Source organism: Macrotis lagotis, chromosome 1 (genome assembly GCF_037893015.1).
Source record: "Macrotis lagotis isolate mMagLag1 chromosome 1, bilby.v1.9.chrom.fasta, whole genome shotgun sequence".
Lineage (NCBI taxonomy): Eukaryota > Metazoa > Chordata > Mammalia > Peramelemorphia > Peramelidae > Macrotis > Macrotis lagotis.
Window position 1 is genome coordinate 889,007,140 of NC_133658.1, and position 20,657 is coordinate 889,027,796.

General features: G+C 41.1%; 1 protein-coding gene across 2 annotated transcripts in view; it reads left to right on the forward strand.

Annotated features, from left to right (window-relative positions):
- Positions 1–20,657, forward strand: part of NPHP4 (nephrocystin 4) — a 169,232-nt gene that overhangs the window by 35,191 nt on the left and 113,384 nt on the right. For both annotated transcript variants that reach the window (XM_074218620.1, XM_074218621.1), the window contains 3 exons: positions 526–590; positions 2,388–2,543; positions 13,933–14,069. In XM_074218620.1, coding sequence (XP_074074721.1) covers positions 526–590; positions 2,388–2,543; positions 13,933–14,069 — 358 coding nt within the window. The remainder of the gene's footprint in view (positions 1–525; positions 591–2,387; positions 2,544–13,932; positions 14,070–20,657) is intronic.

Sequence of the window (20,657 nt, forward strand, 5' to 3'; positions counted from 1 at the left end):
AGCACTTCTGGATGGGGGGCTGGGCAAATCTGTATAGACAAACCTCACTCAGTGTAGCTAGGTCCACAGTTTCTGCTGAGGGCCCCAGGTAGAATTTGTAGCCAGGTTTTCCTTTACCTTCAAGTTCATCCCTCAATTCAAATCTCACTCTATGGGGGCCTGTGGGCAGATCTCAGTTTTCTGGGCCTCCATTGTCATATTATTTGAATTCTAAGAATATGTCCAGTGTGGGGGCAACAGTGTGAAGGTGAAGTATGGATAGATCACTGACCCTGGAGTCAGTTGAGTTCAAATCTGTCCTCAGACACTTAATACTTATTTATCTTATGACCTTGAACAAGTCACTTAACCCCATTGCCTTGCAAAAAAACCCCAAAAAACAAAAAACAAGCAAAAAGAAGCAAGTATGGTAAATAAGAAAGAGATAATATGTGCCCTCTGCTTCTTTGAGAGAAAAATAATACTTGAATTATGTTGACTGCAAGAGGATCAAATTAGTTGTTGTCTCTTGGTCTTGTTTTTTAGGTTGAGACTCTATCATGGTACCCCCAGAGCCCTCCTGCACCCACTGCTTGAAGATCCTATTGAACGTAAGGCTCAAAATGTTGGAATGATTTTAAATGATTCTTGGTAGGAAGAAACCCACGGGTCTTCCCTCAGCCTCAGTGATTTCGGTTGAGTTTCTATCCATGCTTAGACCTTCTTGTAATCAGTCTCAACACAGGCTGCCATCAACAGTTATTTTCACATTTGAAATGTCTTAAACTGAAAGCTCCATGAGCTTGGATTTTGATCAATCGTTGCCCCTTTAACACCCCCCCCCCGGCTCCCCAATAAAGGATTGCACCACAGGCCCCTTGAGGAGAGGGATCCACTTAGGATTTTCTGTGGGAAGAATTGGTTCTGCCCCAGCCTCCTGCTCTAGACTCTTCAGTATCTATCTTCAGAGCCAATGACCACTGCCTGTCATTTGTCTCTGGTGTCCATGGGAGGCCAAGTAGAAGGAAGAGCTCACCAATTGGGGAAGATAAAGCTTCTCCCTGCACCTGCTGGTGGCCGGGTGGAGCCCAACAGGAGAGTGAGTGGTTTGGTGTGAGGACAAGTGTCTCATCCTGGAAGACGTCACGAAGGGAGGGCATCTTGGAGCAGATTCGGAACAGCAGCCCCCGGCGCCTTCACACCCAAACTCTGTTTCTCAGCGCATCTTCTGTTTTGTTTGTGAGATCCATCTGTGGGAGCTCAGCATGTAATTCTGGCAGAGCCATGGCGATGAGGGAAATTTGGAAAGCTAGAGTGTTGACTGCATACATTAAATATGGCCCAGCAGTCAGGTAAAATGAAGGAGAGATTTGCTTGGACTAGATATCAGCTTTTAGATGATTTCCAAATTGAATTAAATTAGCAAATTGCCAACTTATCTCTTGAAAGCCCCTTAAAATCAGACATTTTGACAGTGGATTTGGGTACATTTATTCAGCATTCAGGATCCTCAGGCCTTATTCAGATGCATGCCAGGAAACATGTAAAATAGAAAGGGAAAAATAAGCCTATTAATTATGCATCTTAAAGAAGTATCAGAGATGGGACCTTGTCTGAAGAAGGGCCAAGGGATCAGAGAAACACCTGATATTCATTAGATTAGAATTTGGAGATGAGAAGTATGAATGAACTTAATGGCTGTACCCTCTAGTGCCTGGGCTGGACCCCCAGTGCTTTGTGTCTCCTGTTGTTAGAATGGGAACTCATTGAGAGAGACAGACTTCCTTTTTACACCGGAAGGGTTTGATGAATGCTTTTTCTTGCATTCATTTCTTCATTTATTCATATGAAGGGTCTTGGCCAATTAATCTCCACTTGTCATTGAAGTCAGTCAGTTGATCAGTGAGAGAAAAAATGAGGCAATTTCTTTCTTCAAGGGGTTTATAGTCTACTAAACCATGACTACTTTTTTATCAGGAGTATTTCCCCCTCTTAGATAAAGGGGTTGCATTAGATTATTTCTTGGTTCTTCTTGTTCAAATATTCTCTGTTCTAAGATTCCTCTGAGTTCCTGTTTTAAGGCTTCTCAGCTCTGACATTCCCTGTTCTAAGACCCTCTAGCTCTGACATTGTCTGTTCTAAGGACCATCCCACCTCTGACATTCCCTGTTCTAAGACCCCTCCCAGCTCTGACATTCCCTGTTCTAAGACCCCTTTCAACTCTGACATTTTCTGATCTAAGGCATCTCCCATCTCTGTCATTCCCTATTCTGAGACCCTTCCCAGGGGTCCCTAGGGGAGGTTGGATGGCCAGTTGTCTTCTTTTGGCACTGTGCTTTATGTTGGAGTGAGTGACTTTTGAGTTCTCTGCCAATGCTGAGATAAAGATGCTTCTCTCTCTCTTCTAGAATGTAAATATATGACCCTCATTGAGAACTGCTTCCTTCTGTATACCTTGAAGTGCCATCCTTTTCTTGAGACGGTGTTCCACCTTCTTCCGGAGAACTTTCTGGTGTCTGGTTTGCAGAAGATTCCTGGCTTACTACCAGCACATGGAGAGATAAGTAAGGGTTTCTCTAATTATCTTGACTTTGGATGATCATGTCCTTTATTCACCAAGCAAGCCCACCACTGTACTATCCTAGGAAGTGTGGCAGCAGTAGGGCCTAGATCAAATATGGGCTTCTGATCCTTAGATCAGATGTTATTTCATGATGGTGGTGATAATTATTTTGGCTCTGATGACTCAAATGATGCTTCTACCACCATCCTTGGAAAATGATGTGTTTTTTAACCTTGTGACTCTTAATGTGATTATATTTCATAAATTACAATCCTCCCCCCTCCCAACTTCTGGTGTCCATACACCATGGGGATGAGACTGGCCTGGCCCCTTGGACATTTGGCACGGTCCATTTGCTAGCCCTCCATGTAAAGCCTTTCCAATTTGGAAGAATCTGCTTGTGCTCCCCAGCACAACCCTTAAGAACCCAGGGTGATCTCTGTACTACTGGGTCAAGTTGGAATAGGACCCTTAGAGGGATACAGACCTTTGTTATTAAAAGATGATGATTAGCTTCATATCTGATCCTTGTTTCCCTTCTTTAGAAGAGAACTAGTCACTGTAATGGTTCATGCCCATAAGCTGAAGTGACTTGAACTTAGGAGTTCTACAATGGGCTAACCTGACTGAGTGTCCAGACTAAGTTTAGAATTTATATGATGAGCCCAGATATCAAAGGAATGAATGATTGATTGATTAATGATTGATGTTTGTCCTTCATTCTCTAAGAAGACTATGACATCGACATTGAGGAGATAATGCCATGACAGGTAGGTTAATTAGATTTCAGTGAGGGGGGCTGTGCAAAGTTACCAGCCTCATTTTCTCCTCTGGAGCCATCTGGGTCTAGTGGCCAGATATGAAACAGGACAATCGATGGAAATGGCCCTGATGTAATGGGAGGCCTTGACATTTTAAAAGTTAGGTCTTTTCCAGATCTCTGTTTGACTGAGGATGCCTAAGGAGGTCTGAATTGACTCAGATTGGAAACAGAGCAGATCAAAAGTCCTATGCCAATCAGAAGGGATCCAGGTGGTGTGACCCTAAATTTATAACCTTAAAGAGAACTTGTAAGGTGTGAGGTAGGAGAATCAGATTTTTTTTTTAAAAAAGAAAGAAAATAGAGAATCATGTATTGGAGAGATAGTACATGGAGGGGCACAGTGGAAAGAAATCTGAACTTGGCCTTGTGACACCTGAGTTCAAATTCTGACCACTTGTGTGACTTTAAAAATCTATCTTTTTTTTGGTTTCAGTTTCCTCTCCAGCACAAAGAGGGGACTGAGCCAGAAGGTCTCTAGGTTCTCTTTCCCCTTTTAGATTTTTGGGCCTTTGAGCTTGTGAACTGACTTTAGAGAAACCAGAAGCTTGCTTTTGAGGCATTAAATATAATCTGTCATGAATTGGGGAGTGGCAGGAAAATGAAGCACCTCTGATTTATCTGCCTATCCTTATTTCGTTGTGACTTTAGGAAGAATCTTTAGGAATCAGAACTGTGGATGTGGTTAGCTCCCCACTGAATGGCAAACAACCACACCCTTTTCTCATTAATTCTTTTGGTTTTGCCACAGAGTAGTAGTCCTTAGGGGTCTGATTTGTTTGTCTTGTCTGGAGGATCTGCTTTTCTGATACTGGATTAGGTTGCCTGATAGATTCTATTTTTTTTTTTTTTTTTGCAAGGCAGTGGGGTTAAGTGGCTTGCCCAAGGGCCACACAGCTAGGTAATTATTAAGTGTCTGAGGTCAGATTTGAACTCAGGTCCTCCTGACTCCAGGGCTAGTGCTGTATCCACTGTACCACCTAGCTGCCCCCTGACAGATTCTATTTTGAAGAATTCTAAGAAAAATATCCAAAGCATCCCTGTTGCAAGGAGGAATAAGGTTTATTCTAACTCTTGCTAAAACACTAATTTAACAATCATTTATTAAGCATCTACTTTGTGACACACATTGTCCTTGGCACTTCAGATACAAAGACAAATGAGAAGACAGTCCCTGCCCTCAAGGAACTTTCATTCTATAGGGAATGGTAATCTAGCACCATAGGATCCTAGATCTAGAACCAAAATGAACCTTGGGCATCAACTACTATTTCCTCTTCTTATTGAGAGATATCCCAAGGTTGAGGATGGTTAGGTGACATGTCAGAGCTGCAAACTACATATCTAGAGCTATATACAAAAGATTTACTAGATAGATTAAAAAAGTAAGTTTTGGCTGGGTAACTCAATGAGTAGAGCATCAGGCCTGGACTTTGGAAGGGCTGAGTTCAAATTTGACCTCAGGCATCCTGGACAAGTCACTTCATCCAGTTTGCCTTAATTTCTTCATCTGTAAAATGAGTGGAGAAGGACATGTCCATCACCCCAGGACCTTTGCCACAAAAACTCCAAATGGGGTCATGAAGAGTCAGACACTACTGAAAAAACTAAATAATAGCAACACTGGCTTGGACTATGAAGTGTCACATGGTAAATTGTGCAGAAAGAAAGCACTGACCTATAAGGACATACAGATTGACTTCTTGTGAGAGGTGGCCCTTAGCCTGATGCTTGAAGGATGTTGAGTTTTCTAAGAGTGGAGGTAAAAAGAGAAAAACCTCCCCATGGCAGCCAGGCTATACAAAGACATGGAGGTGAGAAGCAGGGTGCCTAATTTGGGGAAGAACAAGGATGGAGGCTAACTTGGCTGAAACTTAGAATGATGAAGGCGAGTCATGTGCAGTGAATGTGGTGAGGTCAGCTGCAGCCAGATGATGGGGGTCAGTTGAGGTCAACAGAGAATTTGACTGCATGTGTGATCAGCCAAGGAGGTCCAGTCGAGGCATACATATATCAGAATTCAGAATGCAAGCAAGAGTTGAAAGACAAGTAGACAAATGAGCAGTTTGTGGCCAGTGAGATGCTGGCTTTTGTCTATAATTGACAGGTTACAAATGTGTTAATGGCTAAAGGTATTGATAAGAGAGGCCTTGGTAGGTTGGGTTTGGTTTTTGTTTGAAAGGATGGACTTTCTCAGGTGGATCCAAGACTGATTGACTTGGATGCCTTGCTAGAGATGGCTGAGAAGAGACAAATGATGAATCAGGTGGCAGCTGATTCTTCTGTGAACAAGACCAATTGTTTCTTTCGCTTAACTCATCCAGACAGGCGCTCAAGACTGTTTTTCTGCCATAAATAATGAAACTTCACATGTTATAGGTAGCTTTGATTGGCTTGTATGTTCTGCGAGTTCTTTTCTTTCTAAATTTAGCAGAAAGTAGAGGAGGAATTCATTATAAAGAGAATGTGTCTTTGAGTCATTAACCTGAAAGTTGAGAGAGCTGGGCTTCCTATCCAGGCAGACATTAAATATTACATGGTTTTGTGACCTTGGACATGCCCTTCTTGTCCTAGTTCTTCAGAAAAGTGAGGTTAATTTTTGATAGGAAAGATGCTTGAGAAATGCAACTTTGAGACACTGGACAGGAAGAAGAAACTATTACCATGGTTGCTTTTAAGTTCTTCCACACGTTCAGTTTCTTACCTTTCGAGACAGAACATTTCTTGGTGTTTGCTGTATGTCCTTCCTTCTGGGACATGGCAGTGGATGTTAATAGTGATGGAGGGAGAAGGAATAGCAAATGCCTAAAAATGTTGTCACTTCGGCATTGAAGAAAAAGCTTAAGTGCAACAAGGAATTCCCTACAATTCTTTCTCTGTTTCTTTTGTTATATTGGAAAGTTAAGATGGCTACATGTTACAGAAAACATCTGTTGGGGTGGATGTGTTGGAGGCTTGATTTATAGAAAGACACACATGTTTTGGATCTCTGCCCTTAGCTCATTGTGTTGTAAGTTAATATTTTCCGAAGCCTCATTCCGTGTATAATTGCCCTCCTCCAGTGACGTGGCCCATCAGTCAACTGAGGCACTTAACTGAAGCTTGCAAAATGTAAAGAAAGGAAATACAATTTATGTTGTTGTTGTTTAAAAACAAATGATCGGGGAAGACAAAGGATGAGCCCAAATGGTCTCCAGTCATCAGAAGACTGCTGACTCTACAAAGCAAAAAGCCACGAAATCTCTTCTGAGAAATAAAGGATGGAAACTCATTTTTGCATATACTCCCTTGATGACCATTTGAGAAAAGATATGCTTTCTGATCAGGCTTTCACTCATATGGAGTAGAACTGGTAGCCACATATAAAATGCAACTTGCAGGCTTGTGGATTTTGGGTCTGCATCTGACAGCTGTTATTCTCTCTATTATGAATTTTGTCAATGAACTTCTGAGCTTTTGTGGATTCCTCCTGAAATGAAAGAGCCTCATTGCAGTCTTCCATTTCAGAAGACTGAAAAGCCTTAGTTAGGTGCTTTACATTCTTCATAGCATTCTTTTGTCTAATTTGGAGAGTTGCCTTTGTCTCTGTGGCCTCATCAGGAACTAGCCAGTCATTCATTTATAAGGTGCTGGCTGACAAGCGTACTGTATTTTTCATCAGCTCCTAGCCTGGTCATGAGAGAAAATAGACAAAGTGCTCCTCTTCAGTCACGTTGACCCACTCTACCAGAAGGGAGACAGTGTCCCATCAAATGGATTCTTATAAATCAATCCATTCATTACAGTTGCTGCTGTTTCCTCCTTCATAAGCAAATATTCTTAATTGAGTCATCTCTTTCTAGTGTAGCCCAAAGTTTGTGTCACATTGGAATTCCCATATTAAGTGATTCTTTTTCATTAAGAAACAACAAACAACCCAATACTGACCCCAAAAGCATCAAAAACAACTTTGCTAGAGGTCTTGGGAGTATTCCTGGAAAGATTATAGCTCAATTAAACTCTTTAGTAAATCACTCAATTCATGGACCACTGAATTAAAATATTCTTTTCTTACAGTTCCCTTCTTGGTCATGTTTTAAGAGACAACATTTATCATTGTCCAAGAGACACCTTTGTGATTTCTGCTGCTGTTTCACATAACATTCCAGTTATTGTATTTTATGTAGTAATCTTGGGAAAATGAAACCCCAAATGAAGTGAGGCCAGAGAAATAGCTTGTCTTTTATGAGGAACACTTTGGACAGTCATTACTAGCATCCTCTATGTCCCCACAACTCTCTTTTATTTTCTGCTGATGCTGTGAAGTTATGATGTAAGTGGGAGAGATGTGGTCTTTGACAACATGTGATCCACTGTGACACAGCATGGACACAAATATCCACATCGTAGTGATCTGCCCATAAAAGGTGCTTACTGAAGGGTGACTGTCAGGGCCCTTGCAGTACAGGATGTGTGATTTTACCTCTGAGCTGTAAGAAATTGAGCAGGTGGGAAGATTGGAAGATTGTGAGTCAGCAAAATAATTACCAGAATGATGGGGGAACCAGATGAAGGGGGTGCTTTTCAGAAGACTCCATGGGGTAGCTCAGTTTTTCTTTTATATTGGTGCCAAAAAGGGTGAAGTTGCCGAGATAGATTTGATGACTATGAATGTTTCAGAATGATTCAGAGAAACTGACTCCTGAGAATGGAAACTAAGATGGTCATTTTAGAACAGTCACAGATTTATATACATGTATTTTCAGACTAAGGGAAAATAAACCTTTGACTTTCTTCTGATACTATTTCTTTGGCTTGTTTTGTTATAAAAAAAGTTCTTGTTTCAATGTGTTACCTTTAATCACAGTCCGTTAATGTTATGAATTTAAAGTCGAGTTTCCTTCTCCTGATACATAATTCAAAAAGAGAGGCCTTGCTGATCTGAAGTCTAAATGTAAAATAGGCTTCAAGTTGAGTGGTCTTTGAAAGTTTGCTGATCAGCCAGCAGCTCTCTTCTATCTGGCATTCATGTCACTTTGGCAAATAGGGTTGGTAGCTAGGATTGACACAGAGTTCTGAGTATGGAGTCATGAAGACCTGAGTTCAAATCTAACCTCAGAAACTTACTACCTGTGTGACCCTGGGGAAGTCACTTCACCTTGTTTGCCTCAGTTTCCTCATCTGTAAAATGAGCTGGAGAAGGAAATGGCAGACCACTCCAGGATCTGTCAGGAGACCCTAAATGGGGTTACAAAGAATTGGACATGATTGAAATAACTGACAACAACAACAACCACAAAAAGCCAATAGGATTGTTTTCTCTGTCCAGGCTTATTCCTTTGCTCTACCGTGTGGACCCAGTAGAGCAGCCAGACCAATATCCTCTCTGTCAAATTCACCCTACTTCTTCCTCACTCCAGGTCTTAGTTCCCATTCTTGCCTTCACTTGGAGTGCTTTCCACTACCCTTAGCCTATTAAGATCCTACCCAACCTATGAGGCAAGCCTGGATTCACCTCCCTACCTTCCACAGATCTCCTCCCACTAGCATTGTCCTAGACATCAGAAGATGGTATAGTCGATAGTGCTAGACCCAGATCCAGCATCCTTACTGCTACTGCCTTGGCTATAAAATGGGTACAATGTACTAGCATCTACTTCCCAGGATTGTTAAAAGCATTGATTTGTAAAAAAAAAAATGACAACATAATACCCGACCAGTAATAGACACTTGAGACATACTTTTCCCTTGTTCCCTTTTGTCTCTGCTATATCAAAGCTTAGTCCAAAAATAATCTGCTTATTATAACAAGCATCATACATTTAATTAACATCATTGGTACCCTGAATTTTCAACCCCCTCCTTTGATGTAGGTCTGTAATTCATCACCTCCAAGAGTTTTCTTGAGAGGTTAATTGACTTACCTACAGGGAGACCACTGGCATGCTGCAGAGGAAGGACCACAATACTGAGGTGCCTTGGCTTTGAGATTGGAGGATTTCAGAACTGAATGGGACCCAAGCCATCATGGAGTTCTGTCTGTCCTCAGAAAAGAGTACTTATTGAAGTATGACTGCAAGTGCAACTAGCCTCTGCTCAGGACCTCTCTGAGAAGGATCCACTGTCTTCCCAAAGCAGTCCCCTCTATTCTTGTAGAGCTCATGGTAGAGAGAGGGTTCTTTTAATTCTTCCTCAAAGCCTAAATTTGCCTTTTTTTCATTTTCTATCTATTACTCCTGTATCCAAGTCGAAGAGGTAGAATCCCTCTTCCACATGGTAGCCTTACAAGAACTGGAAGATGGTGGTCATATTCTCACTTGAGGATATCTCCATTTCCTTCAGCTGATGATATCTATGGTATCAACTTGTGTTGTTTCACAATTCAGACTGCCCTTCTCTAGACACTTTTCAGTTATTCAGTCCACCTGGGGCAGAGTACAGTACTTGACTGTCTTCTGTATATTTTTGGAGGCTCTGCGTCTAGTGAAGTCCAACACTCGTGTTGCCTTTACTTCCTTCACTGATTTCATTTTGAACATGTACTCGCTAAAACCTCCAGATCTCTTTTAGATTAAGCTTCCTGAGCTGCCCACAGATTGTCCCTATCCAGCCCATTTTGAGAACAAGACTTACTGTTTATCCTTTCCTCATCTGAACCTGTTGAGATCTTTGTTTTTTAAAATTTATTTATTTATTTTCATCCATATGCATGTGTATATATATATATATATGTATATACACATTAGGTTTTTGCAAGGCAAATGGGGTTAAGTGGCTTGCCCAAGGCCACACAGCTAGGTAATTATTAAGTATCTGAGGCTGGATTTGAACTTAGGTACTCCTGACTCCAGGGCCGGTGCTTTATCCACTGCACCACCTAGGCACCCTGACATATATATTTTTAAATCACAAAATTTCTTTCCACCCTTCCTTCCCACCCCACTCCCCTCAGTGGTGAACAGTCAGGTAGCATTGTACATACATATTTTGATAAACATGTTTACAGATTAGTAATTTTCAATATGAGGAATAAGATTAAGGGAAAGAGATTTATAAGAGATAATTTTTATAAAATGTTCATCAGATTCTGAAGGTTGCGTGTGTGTGTGTGTGTGTGTGTGTGTGTGTGTGTGTGTGTGTTGTTTTTCTTCCTCTGGATGGGGATAATATAGTCCATAGCCAGTCTAATCCAGTTGTTCTAGCTCTCTGGAGTGCTGAGAGGAACTGCTTCCTTCAAAGTTGTTCATCTCACAATGTTGTTGTTGATGTGTATTGTTCTCTTGGCCCTGCTCTCTTTGTTCATCACTGTTGAGATCTTTGGAGAGGATAACATTGCACCCAGCATGCTACCGATCTTTCCTCGCTTTGTAGTTTCTGAAAATTTTTCAAGGAAACCATCATAGGATTTAGAAGACATGTTAAGGGATGATTTGGATGACTCAGATGTCTTTAAGGAGTTGGAGCCAATGCTAACTATTTCTCTTTCCCTAAATTTCCTTCTAGCAAACTTGGTATTGACCTTAGGAGAGATCCTGAAACTTGTTTTGTTGAAGAAGTCCTTGATGCCAGCTTGCTTTTTAGTAATTTGAATCATTCTCATAAAGTTGCTTGGAAGGGTGTGTAATATTGTGATTTTCTGGGCTCTGTATCATGACCGACTGACTTTTTGCAAAACTAATTATTGATTGATTGAAAGACCAAAGTGGTCTCCTAAATGATTTCTTCACCCTCAAGAAAATTATCTGTTTTCTTCATTGGAGCGCCTCTGTCCTTTGTCTTGTTAGCTTCATTCAAAGTATTGTTCATTGCTTCAATATAGTCCATGTGCATATGAGACCCCCAATGGGTCTCAGTTTCCTCCTTGTCTACTTGTGTCCACTTCTTGATCTCCCTAATACAACATTGCTGATGATGCATGAAGTGAGGCAAGCATCCTCTCAAGGATGTATTTGGGGAGGGGGCAGCTAGATGGTGCAGTGGATAGAGCACTGGCCCTGGGGTCAGGAGAACCTGAGTTCAAATCCAGCCATAGACACACACTTAATACTTATATGTGTGACCTTGGGCAAGTCACTTAACCCTATTACCTTACCAAAAGCAAAAAAGGATGCATTTGGGGAAGAGCTTATTCCATAGCACAAACATTCTGCATCAGCAGAAGGGGCCTCCCAGGTCCCTCTAGCATTTGACTTTGTCATGGAATTTAAACAAGTATCCTTGTATCTTTAAGATCATAATGAAATTAGAAGTTCTCTGTGGTGCTTGTATGTTGGATTAACTTTCTTCTGAAGTCTTTCTTTATAGGCGCCTCTTGTTCTTTGGTAATGCTTTGGCCCTCCTACTGAATCAGTAAGGTCACATTGACTTGTAACAGGGATGGTAAGAGTGCTACCCATCTCTGACTCTGCTCATGTGACCACCATCCATCCAGTTTTAGTCCTCCAGGCCTTCCTTTCTGTTGGCTTTGGGAACACCTCCATTTGGTGTTTTCTGCACTGGAGTCAGCTTAATGCATTCTGAATGGGGATGGAAGGAAGAAGAGCTGGTATTCTCCTTCCCATCCTCATCCTTTCTGAAATTCTTTATTATCAAACTGTAGGAGGCTTTAGAAACAGTTAGGTGGCACAATTACTTAGCTTCTACAAAAGATCTGGCTGATTTCTGTTGTAATTGCCACTGGAGGAGTATGCTTCGTCACATACTTTGTCAAGCTTTGCCTACCTCCATGCTCATTGGCTTTGAATTTGTAGGAGTATGGTGTTTATTTGCTTTGTAGCCTCCAGCAAAGTTGCTCTGGCATAGATGCCGTCTGGAACTAAGTGCATTGCTTGGGTGTGAACCTGCGTGAATTTGTGTTTCATTATTTGCATGATTCTGTGACCTACCACTCCCCCATAGCTCCTGCCTTGAGTCTTCATTTAGGGAAGGGTTTATATCTATCTTCCTTCATTTCCCTCAGCTCTGACAAATAAGCCAGTCTACTTTATGCTTTGGAATAAACTTTTATTATCCCACCATCAAAGGACTGCCCAGTGAAAACCATTTCAATTGTCATAACTAACTCAGGGAGGACTGGGTGAGGAGGCAAGTGGGACCAGTCCCAGAATGATTAGGATTATCAGACCTTTTCTGTCCCATTATGCAGTTTTCAAGATTCTTTCAATGGGTTTAGCTGCTCGAACATATAGTCAGAGAGAAGACTTGCATAATGAATCAGTGCATAGGAGACTACACATGGAGTCAGAACAGCCTGGGTTTAAATCCTGCCTGGCAGTTATTAGCTGTGTGTTTCTGAGTCGGTCACTTGACCTCCCTGAGCTCCAGTTCCCTCAACTGTATGATAGAGATGATGGTACACATGGTACCTGCCTCACAGTTGTCCGTAATGTCAGCTGTTGTTATTTAGGGAAATAGCCAGGGATAATGGGCAGAGAGTCTGGCTGGGACTCAGAAGGATCTTGAATTCCAATCCCACATCCCCCATTCTTCACTTTCAAAATGAACAGATTGTGTGTCCCTGAGCATGTCACTGAAATCCAGTAAATAATAACAGCAATAGTAACAATATATACGTATTATATGATATGTTGTTAATTTATTGTATAATTAATTTGTTTTAGAATTATCCACATGGGGGGCAGCTAGGTGGCGCAGTAGATAGAGCACTGGCCATGGAGTCAGGAGTACCTGAGTTCAAATCCAGCCTCAGACACTTAATTACCTAGCTGTGTGGCCTTGGGCAAGCCACTTAACCCCATTGCCTTGCAAAAAAAAAAAAACAACCCTAAAAAAAAAGAATTATCCACATGGAATACAGTATAAAACTACTTATAAATATATTAATATAATTATGCAAAACACATCAGCTTTAGTGCTGTCTCACTTTTCCAAGTGTTGCTTACTTCTTTGTAACCCCAAAGTTGTCTAGGGTTCCTTCAGAAATGTTTTCTAGGGGCAGCTAGGTGGTGCAGTGGGTAGAGTACCAGCCCTGTAGTCAGGAGGACCTGAGTTCAAATCTGGTCTCAGACTCTTAATAATTACCTAGCTGTGTGACCTTGGATAAGTCACTTAACCCCTTGCCTTGCAAAAATAAAGCAAGACAAAAAAAGAATCATCCATAACCACCACCACTGTGTTTGTGTTTGAGTAAGTGAGAGGGTGTGCTATGTGGGTTTCCAAATGGCCCAAGGTACAGTCGATAAAATGAGTGATGGTTTCATGGCTGGTTCTTCTTGCTGGAGAGAATTGTAAGTGATAAAGGAGAACTAAGCTGAAGGGTAACAGATGTTGTTTGGATTTTGTAATCCATGTTCTTTGAATTACTGAATTGTAATTTTTTTTTTCCTGGAGGAGACTTGGGACTGAAGCCTGGACTTGTTTCATCAGTTAGGAGTTCAATCTGGAAGGAGGGTGAGCCCTGACTTGGGCTCTGCCCTGGGTGCTTGGTCTGTGGCTTTCTTCCTGAGTGTCCAGAACCACATCCCCAGGTCTCTGGGGTGTCCTGGGCCTGCAGGAGAAGGGCAGCTTTTTGACTCTTCTTTAGTCTTGGATGTAATGATCCATCCATATATCACACTCTCTCCCTGTTCAGATGATGTGCTGCGGAAACCTCGCCTCCAGAAGTCTGTCACGTGGTATTTGGACAATCTGCTCTTCAACCTGTATCCTACGCTTGAAAAGTTCGAGGAGGAGCTTCTGGAGCAACTCCGTCACGATCGCTCCAGGGAGGTATGGTGTCACCTTTTGATCGTGCTTTTGTAGATAGTGCCCTAGGGCTGAAGGAGCACCCTGATCCCCTTAGAGGGAGAGGTCCTGGAGCCCTGCCTTCTTCACTTGGGAGAAGTGGGCCCAAGCTGAGATTGCTGCAGATGGGGGAGAAGTGCTACCAAGAAGTAGTAGAAGTGAAACACTTTGGTTCCAGGTCTTTATTCAGTATCTAAAGAAGTTTGTTATTCAAGGACTCACGGCTCAGCTCTTTCCTTTGAAAAATGGCAGCATCACAGGCCCATAGCAGAGGCCCCTGAGAGCTTCTGGTCCATTGGTTTTCCATTTGGGACAGGAATGTGGGATGGATGCTGTTCTCCCAGGACTAGATCCTTCATTCTGCTCTGACTGGCACTAATTTTAACAGTTATTTTGATATGTCTTGAACAGTTTTCATTTTAAAAGGAAATTAAATTGCTGGATGAATGTAGGGGAAGCCATGGAGTGGCACCATATTCACAAGGAACATTTTAAGGCTATTTGGCTTAGTTCAAGGGAGAGCCAAGAATCTAACTCCCACCCCCCCATGCAACTGATTCTTTTTTCCAAAGGAGCTCATGTTATCACATGGGCCTTTTCTGGCCTTCATATTTTTAGGCAGGAAACTCAAGAAAATGACAGGATGTTTAAAACTAGCAACTGAGAGAGCTTGCCTCTTTCTCTGAATTGCCACATGGCAGTCTAAGACTTATTTTTCAAATACGGTGATGTCCTTGCTGGATTAGAAAGGAGCTTTTTGTTTCTTATTTTTTCCTGGAATTTCCTTTGCCCTCATTAACTGCTTTTCTTCCCAGGCAGGAAATTTGCCTGAGGCATGCCTTGTCCTGCCATGTTGAGAAAAACAAAGAACAGAGAATCTTCTTCCCTTTGTGATTAAGGTTTCCTAAGTTTTTTTTTATACTGATAGGATTTTGTATGAACGTCCAGATGTGTATGTGTATGAATATGTAGCATATGAAGCCTGCCTTGAGTTGCATTTTTTTCTTCACCCTGTTTTGGCCAATTGGTTTGTGCTTTGGGGGAGGCCAACCTTGGGTGACATAAATAGCTTCTCAGGGATAGATTGGAACCCCACTGACCTCCTTTGGGGATCCTTGTTTGTAGAATACAGTCAATTGAATTAATAGGCAGATTCCCTTATGTTTCTTTAGATCTTTGCAGCTTCTTGGGAGCTATTGCTGATATTATCTCCAGGAAACACTGACTGCCTTACGTAGTACTGGACTGAGCAGAGACTAGCTAGGACCAAAACGTTAGTTTTGCAAATGAGTATTTGCATAGAGACGCCTTAGCTCCCAGATAACCCAGTGCCATTTGAAGCCATGCTACAATTTGATTGACTAGTGAATAGGGATTTGATGGTCCAGACCACCCCCACTTAGGCAGTAATAATTGGAGAACTTTTCTTAAACTTGTTGAGGAATCCTGTATGTATTGGTCTATCATAGATGGGCAATTAAAGGACAAGACCATCACAAGTATCATTAAAGGCAGCCATAGCCTATCTGACTTCCATGTGCTTACCAAAATGCATGATAAGAGCAGCCCTGCAGTTCCACCAGCTCAGGGGGGAATTTTGTTTTTCTGCGAGAAAATTTCTAATTCAAAGTTGGTCCCCTGAACCATATCTGACTCCTACCAGTTCATCTTAGATACCAAATTTTTTGTATAAACAAGCTTTGTAACTTTTCTTTCACAAAAGTGACCTCTTTTCTGCTGTAGGTTATTTTTATTTATTTTGTAAGCTCAGGAAAACAAATCTTGTATGTTAGAATGAGGAAAACTTTCATTGTTTTGTAGCAAGGGCAAGCCTGCTCCTCCAGGGATCACCATATTGGCCTTTGGGGCTAGGGCACCCTCTTGAAAGTTTGAGTTCAAATTAATCCTAATGAAAATAGGCTCCCTTTGGGGGTGTGACCAATTTTTCTAGTTTCTGTAAATCTTTTCTGCCTTCTCAAGATCTCCCTTCAGAAAAGAAATCCAGGCCTTAAAGGTGTTTATATTTTATTATAGTAATACTACTAAGTTCTAAATCTCTTTTTCATTGACAGACTGATGGTAAAGCCTCAACTACTGGGAATATTTTGTATTTAGAAAAATCTTTGACTTAAGATGAATGGCAGATGATTGTTAATGTCTCGGGGAGAGTTGCGCATTGCAGGACTTTCTTCCTACTTGTTAAATAGAATCTCTTTATGATGAACATATTTTAAAAGCCCACAAAAAACCTCTTTCCAGAATGCAAATAAATCTAGGGGATTTGCCATGTATAAGCAGCTCAACAATTTCATGTCTTATTAATGATGGAGAAAAGATCAATTAATGAGTATTTTTGAGAAAAGATCAATCAGTGAATATTTCTGAGTACCTACACTTATTTAGCAATGTGCTGAGTCGGGAAGGGACCAGACAGAACATTTTTAATGGAATAAGCTTGCCATTTGAACTAAGAGAGAAATGAATTTCTTGACTGGAAGGGAGTTTCACAATCCTGGGCTTTAGGAATATGATATCTGAGAAATATTCATTGGCTCTCCCAAGGCCATTGATTGTATACTGTGCTTTCTTAACTTCTTGGGACAACATTGTTCCCAGGAAACAGGACATGTAATGTCAAGTGGGGTGGCCCCATATTCCATGCAGGTTAGGAGATCCTTGTTCAGGGCTTACGTTATATGCTTGTGGGTCACTATGGGGGAGTGTGGCCCTAGGAGCAAGCTGCTGGAAGCTGCCCCAGGAATGAGTCCATTTTTAGAAACATTGAAAGTGTCTCTGACCAATAGCCATAATTGCCTGATAATAGCTATTCAGTCAAAACAAGCATTTTTTTTATGTACTTGGTCCTGTGTGGAGCATGGATGAATGGATAGAAGGACAGATGGATGGATGGATGGATGGATGGATGGATGGATGGATGGATGGATGGATGGGAGGATGAATGAATGGATAGATGGATGGATGGATGGATGGATGGATGGATGGATGGATGGAAGAATGGATGGAAGAATGGATGGAAGAATGGAAAGATGGATGGAAGGATGGATGGAAGGATGGATGGATGGATAGATGAATGGATAGATGAATGATGGATGGAAGGATGGATGGATGGATGGATGGATGGATATATGGATGATGGATGGAAGGATGGATGGATGGATAGATGGATGGATGGATGGATAGATGGATGGATGGATGGATAGATGGATGGATGGATGGAAGGAGCAGCATTTCTTAAGTGTTTACTTTGTTCAGAGCTCATAATTAGAAAGCTCTGGGGATATAAAGAGAAATAAATGCAAGGGAGGCAGCCCTGGAGCTCCAGAAGCTGATTTCCTAACGGGAGAAAACACACAGGTTTTTGCTGCAAATCAGATGGATGGAAAGGAGTTATAGTGCTTGAAGTACTGGGATAAAGCAGATAGAAATGTTTTCTTTTATGTTATTTCTATTGATAATCATATACATTTCTTGTGTTGAACCCTTTGACTTTTGTGGCAAGAGTTTTGTTTTCTAGGATTTCAATAGATGTGGATGCTGAGATGGGTGGAGCTGACCAGCTTTTACAGGAAGCTACCAGCTCTTATCTCCACAGGGACATAGTTGCTTTCTGGCATGATGGCTGTAAGGGCTGAGCTGGAGGCAGGACTTCCATTTACAGGGTTCTTGTCCAATGGGGAAGTTGATCTGCAGATGATGATGGGGAAGGTAAGGAAAGTGGCTTCCTTTTCCATAGTGATTGAAGGCTCCCCTCCTTGATGGTTACAGAACTCAGACAGGTGGTCTGGGGGCTATTGCTCTTCCCAAGATCTTGGCTTCAGGACTCTAGGCTGTTTTCATCAGTCTGAGGTGAGATGGTCAGAACAGTGGTAATAATTTGTCTTGCCTGGCACGTTTTCTCTTTTCTTTTTCTCAGTGTATATTGCTACTTCAACTAGGCTACCTTGCCTACTCTTCTGGTTGATGGTAGAAAAGTGGACATAAAAAGATGTATTAAGCCTGAACTCTAGCCACAAAAGACAAGATTTATTTTGAGATAGGATGATAGTGGTGGCGGCGAGGGACATTTGCACTGAAAAAGATAAAAACTTTGAGAATTGGTAAAAAAAGTGCCTCTCTACCCATCTCTCGACCTTTCATCTTACTCCCCTTCCAGCCAGCCTAACTTCCCATGCCAATCTTATTTCTCTAATGCACCACTCCAATAATGTCATTTTCCTACTCTCTTGTTTGTCACAAAAGTCCAAACCTTGCTTTAGAAGAATAGTCTCCTTCTTTTCTGTCTTCTGGGCCTGATTCCCAACAAAGGCTCCCAGTTTGTCCCATCCATACACTCAGTTCCAGCAAAGCAGATTTTGTGATCTGGGATGTATTGCTCTCAATACCTTTTTTTCTTTTGGCATCCTGGATGTCTGTTTGGCTATCTGCTCCTGGAGTCCTTTCTTTAGTCCTCTATCCAGAAATAATCCTTTCTTCCTCTGAGTCCTCAAAGCATCTGAGACATCCATTTACCTGTAATTTACTAATTTATGTAATCATATTGCTAAATGGTAATCTCCTTGAGGGCAGGTTCTATGTCTTACTTATCTTTGTATTTCCCCAGGAAGTCTGTGTATATATGTATGTGAATATGACATGTGTGTATGAACATATGTAGACCCATATATACACATACATATTATTGATTCTGGGGATTTATATGCAATCTGTGTTTTTATTGATGTATATATTATATATAACATATTATATTTAATATTAAACAACATGTTTTATATATAATATGCTTTATTATAATTAGGATAGCTAGGTTGTGCAGTGAATAGAGAAGGACTTGGAGTCAGGAAGACTCATCTTTCTGAGTTCAAATCTGGCCTAGACACTTATGAGCTATGTGACCTTGGGTAAGTCACTTCACTTGATTTGCCTCAGTTTCCTCTTCTGTATAATGAGCTGGAGAAGGAAATGGCAAACTGCTCCTGTATCTTTGTGCCATTTCTTTTCTACATGATTTGGATCTCATGTGGCTGAAAATGTTTTAGGTGTAAATGCACAAGTTTTGTGCTTTTCCAGAAAACTTTTTATTTTTAATTTTTTATTGTCTGTATTTTTGTTACTTTTCAGCAAGCAGACATACAGTTATCCTCTGTGGCTTCGTTTTCATTATCCCAAGAGTAATGGTCTGATTTTAGGTTGGTTCAACTTGATTAATGAACAAAGGAGAAAACTTGAAATTTCAAGGATCATTTTGCAATGATCATGTAATTTAATAAACAATAATAACCTGGAGGCATATCCCTGTTCATTTGTCAAATTGCCTCTATATTTTTTGTTAAGATGAAATACTTTAATATCTAGTGATCACTTTGGGGCAGATTCCATTTTTATTAGTTTATGACTTATTGCTTAAATATTCTTTTCCTTCCCAAATACCCCAAATATACCAAAGAGCAGGAATCACAAAGCACAGAGTGATTCAGCTTTTGAAATGCCTTCTCCATTTCCAGTTATGATACTCCTCCTCCTCATCATCATCATTCTCATAACTATCATTCATAGAGAACTTTCTGTGAGTTAGGTTCTTTACTGAGAGCCTTACGATTATTATTTCATATGATCTTTACAACAACCCTGGGAGGTAGATGCTGTGATTATCCCATTTTACAGATGAGTAACTATGTTGTTTTTATTGTTGGTATTGAGTTGTTTCTACTGTCTGACTCCTTGTGACTCCATTTGGAGGTTTTTTTTTTTTCATTTGGAGTTTTCTTGGCTGAGCTGTTGGAATGGTTGGCTATGTTCTTCTCCAGCTCATTTGACAGATGAAGAAACTGAGGCAAGCAGGGTGAAGTGACTTCCTCAAGTTCATACAACTAGTGAGTGTTTGAGACCAGATTTACACTCAGGAAGAAGAGTCTTCTTGATTCCAGACCTGTAATTTATTCACTGTACCATCTATCTGGCTGAGGAAGCAGAGGTCCAGGAAAATTAAGTGACTTGTCCAAGGTCACATAGGGTCCTCAGAGATCCTCTGACCCCAAAGCCAATAAATGCTTGTTGATTCATTGCCTCATTGTGTAGAAGAGTCAGTGAAAGCTTTTTCTGTACTTGGGAGTTTGTTCAGTCTTATAAATCTGAAATGAGAGTTTGCCCAGGCAGGCATTTAAGAGACCAGCATAGTGGAGAGAACAAAGAGGTGGCAAAGTAGATAGAGCACCAAACATGGAGCCAGAAAGATCTGAGTTCAAATTTGGCCTCGGACACTTACTAGCTGTATGACCCTGGGAAAGTCACTTCACCTTGTTTGCCTCAGTTTCCCCATCTGTAAAATGAATTGGAGAAGGAAATGGCAAAACCACTCCAGAATCTCTGCCAAGAAAACCCCAAATGGAGTCATAGAGAGTCAGACAGGACTGAAATGACTGAACAACAACAAAAAGAGGTGACAATATCTCTAAATTTGTGCTAGAAAACTCACAGCCCTCCTAAGAATGGACTGAAGCAGGGAGGCTGTGGTCAGGTCATTTAGCCTCTGTTATTCTAGGAATCATTTTAACA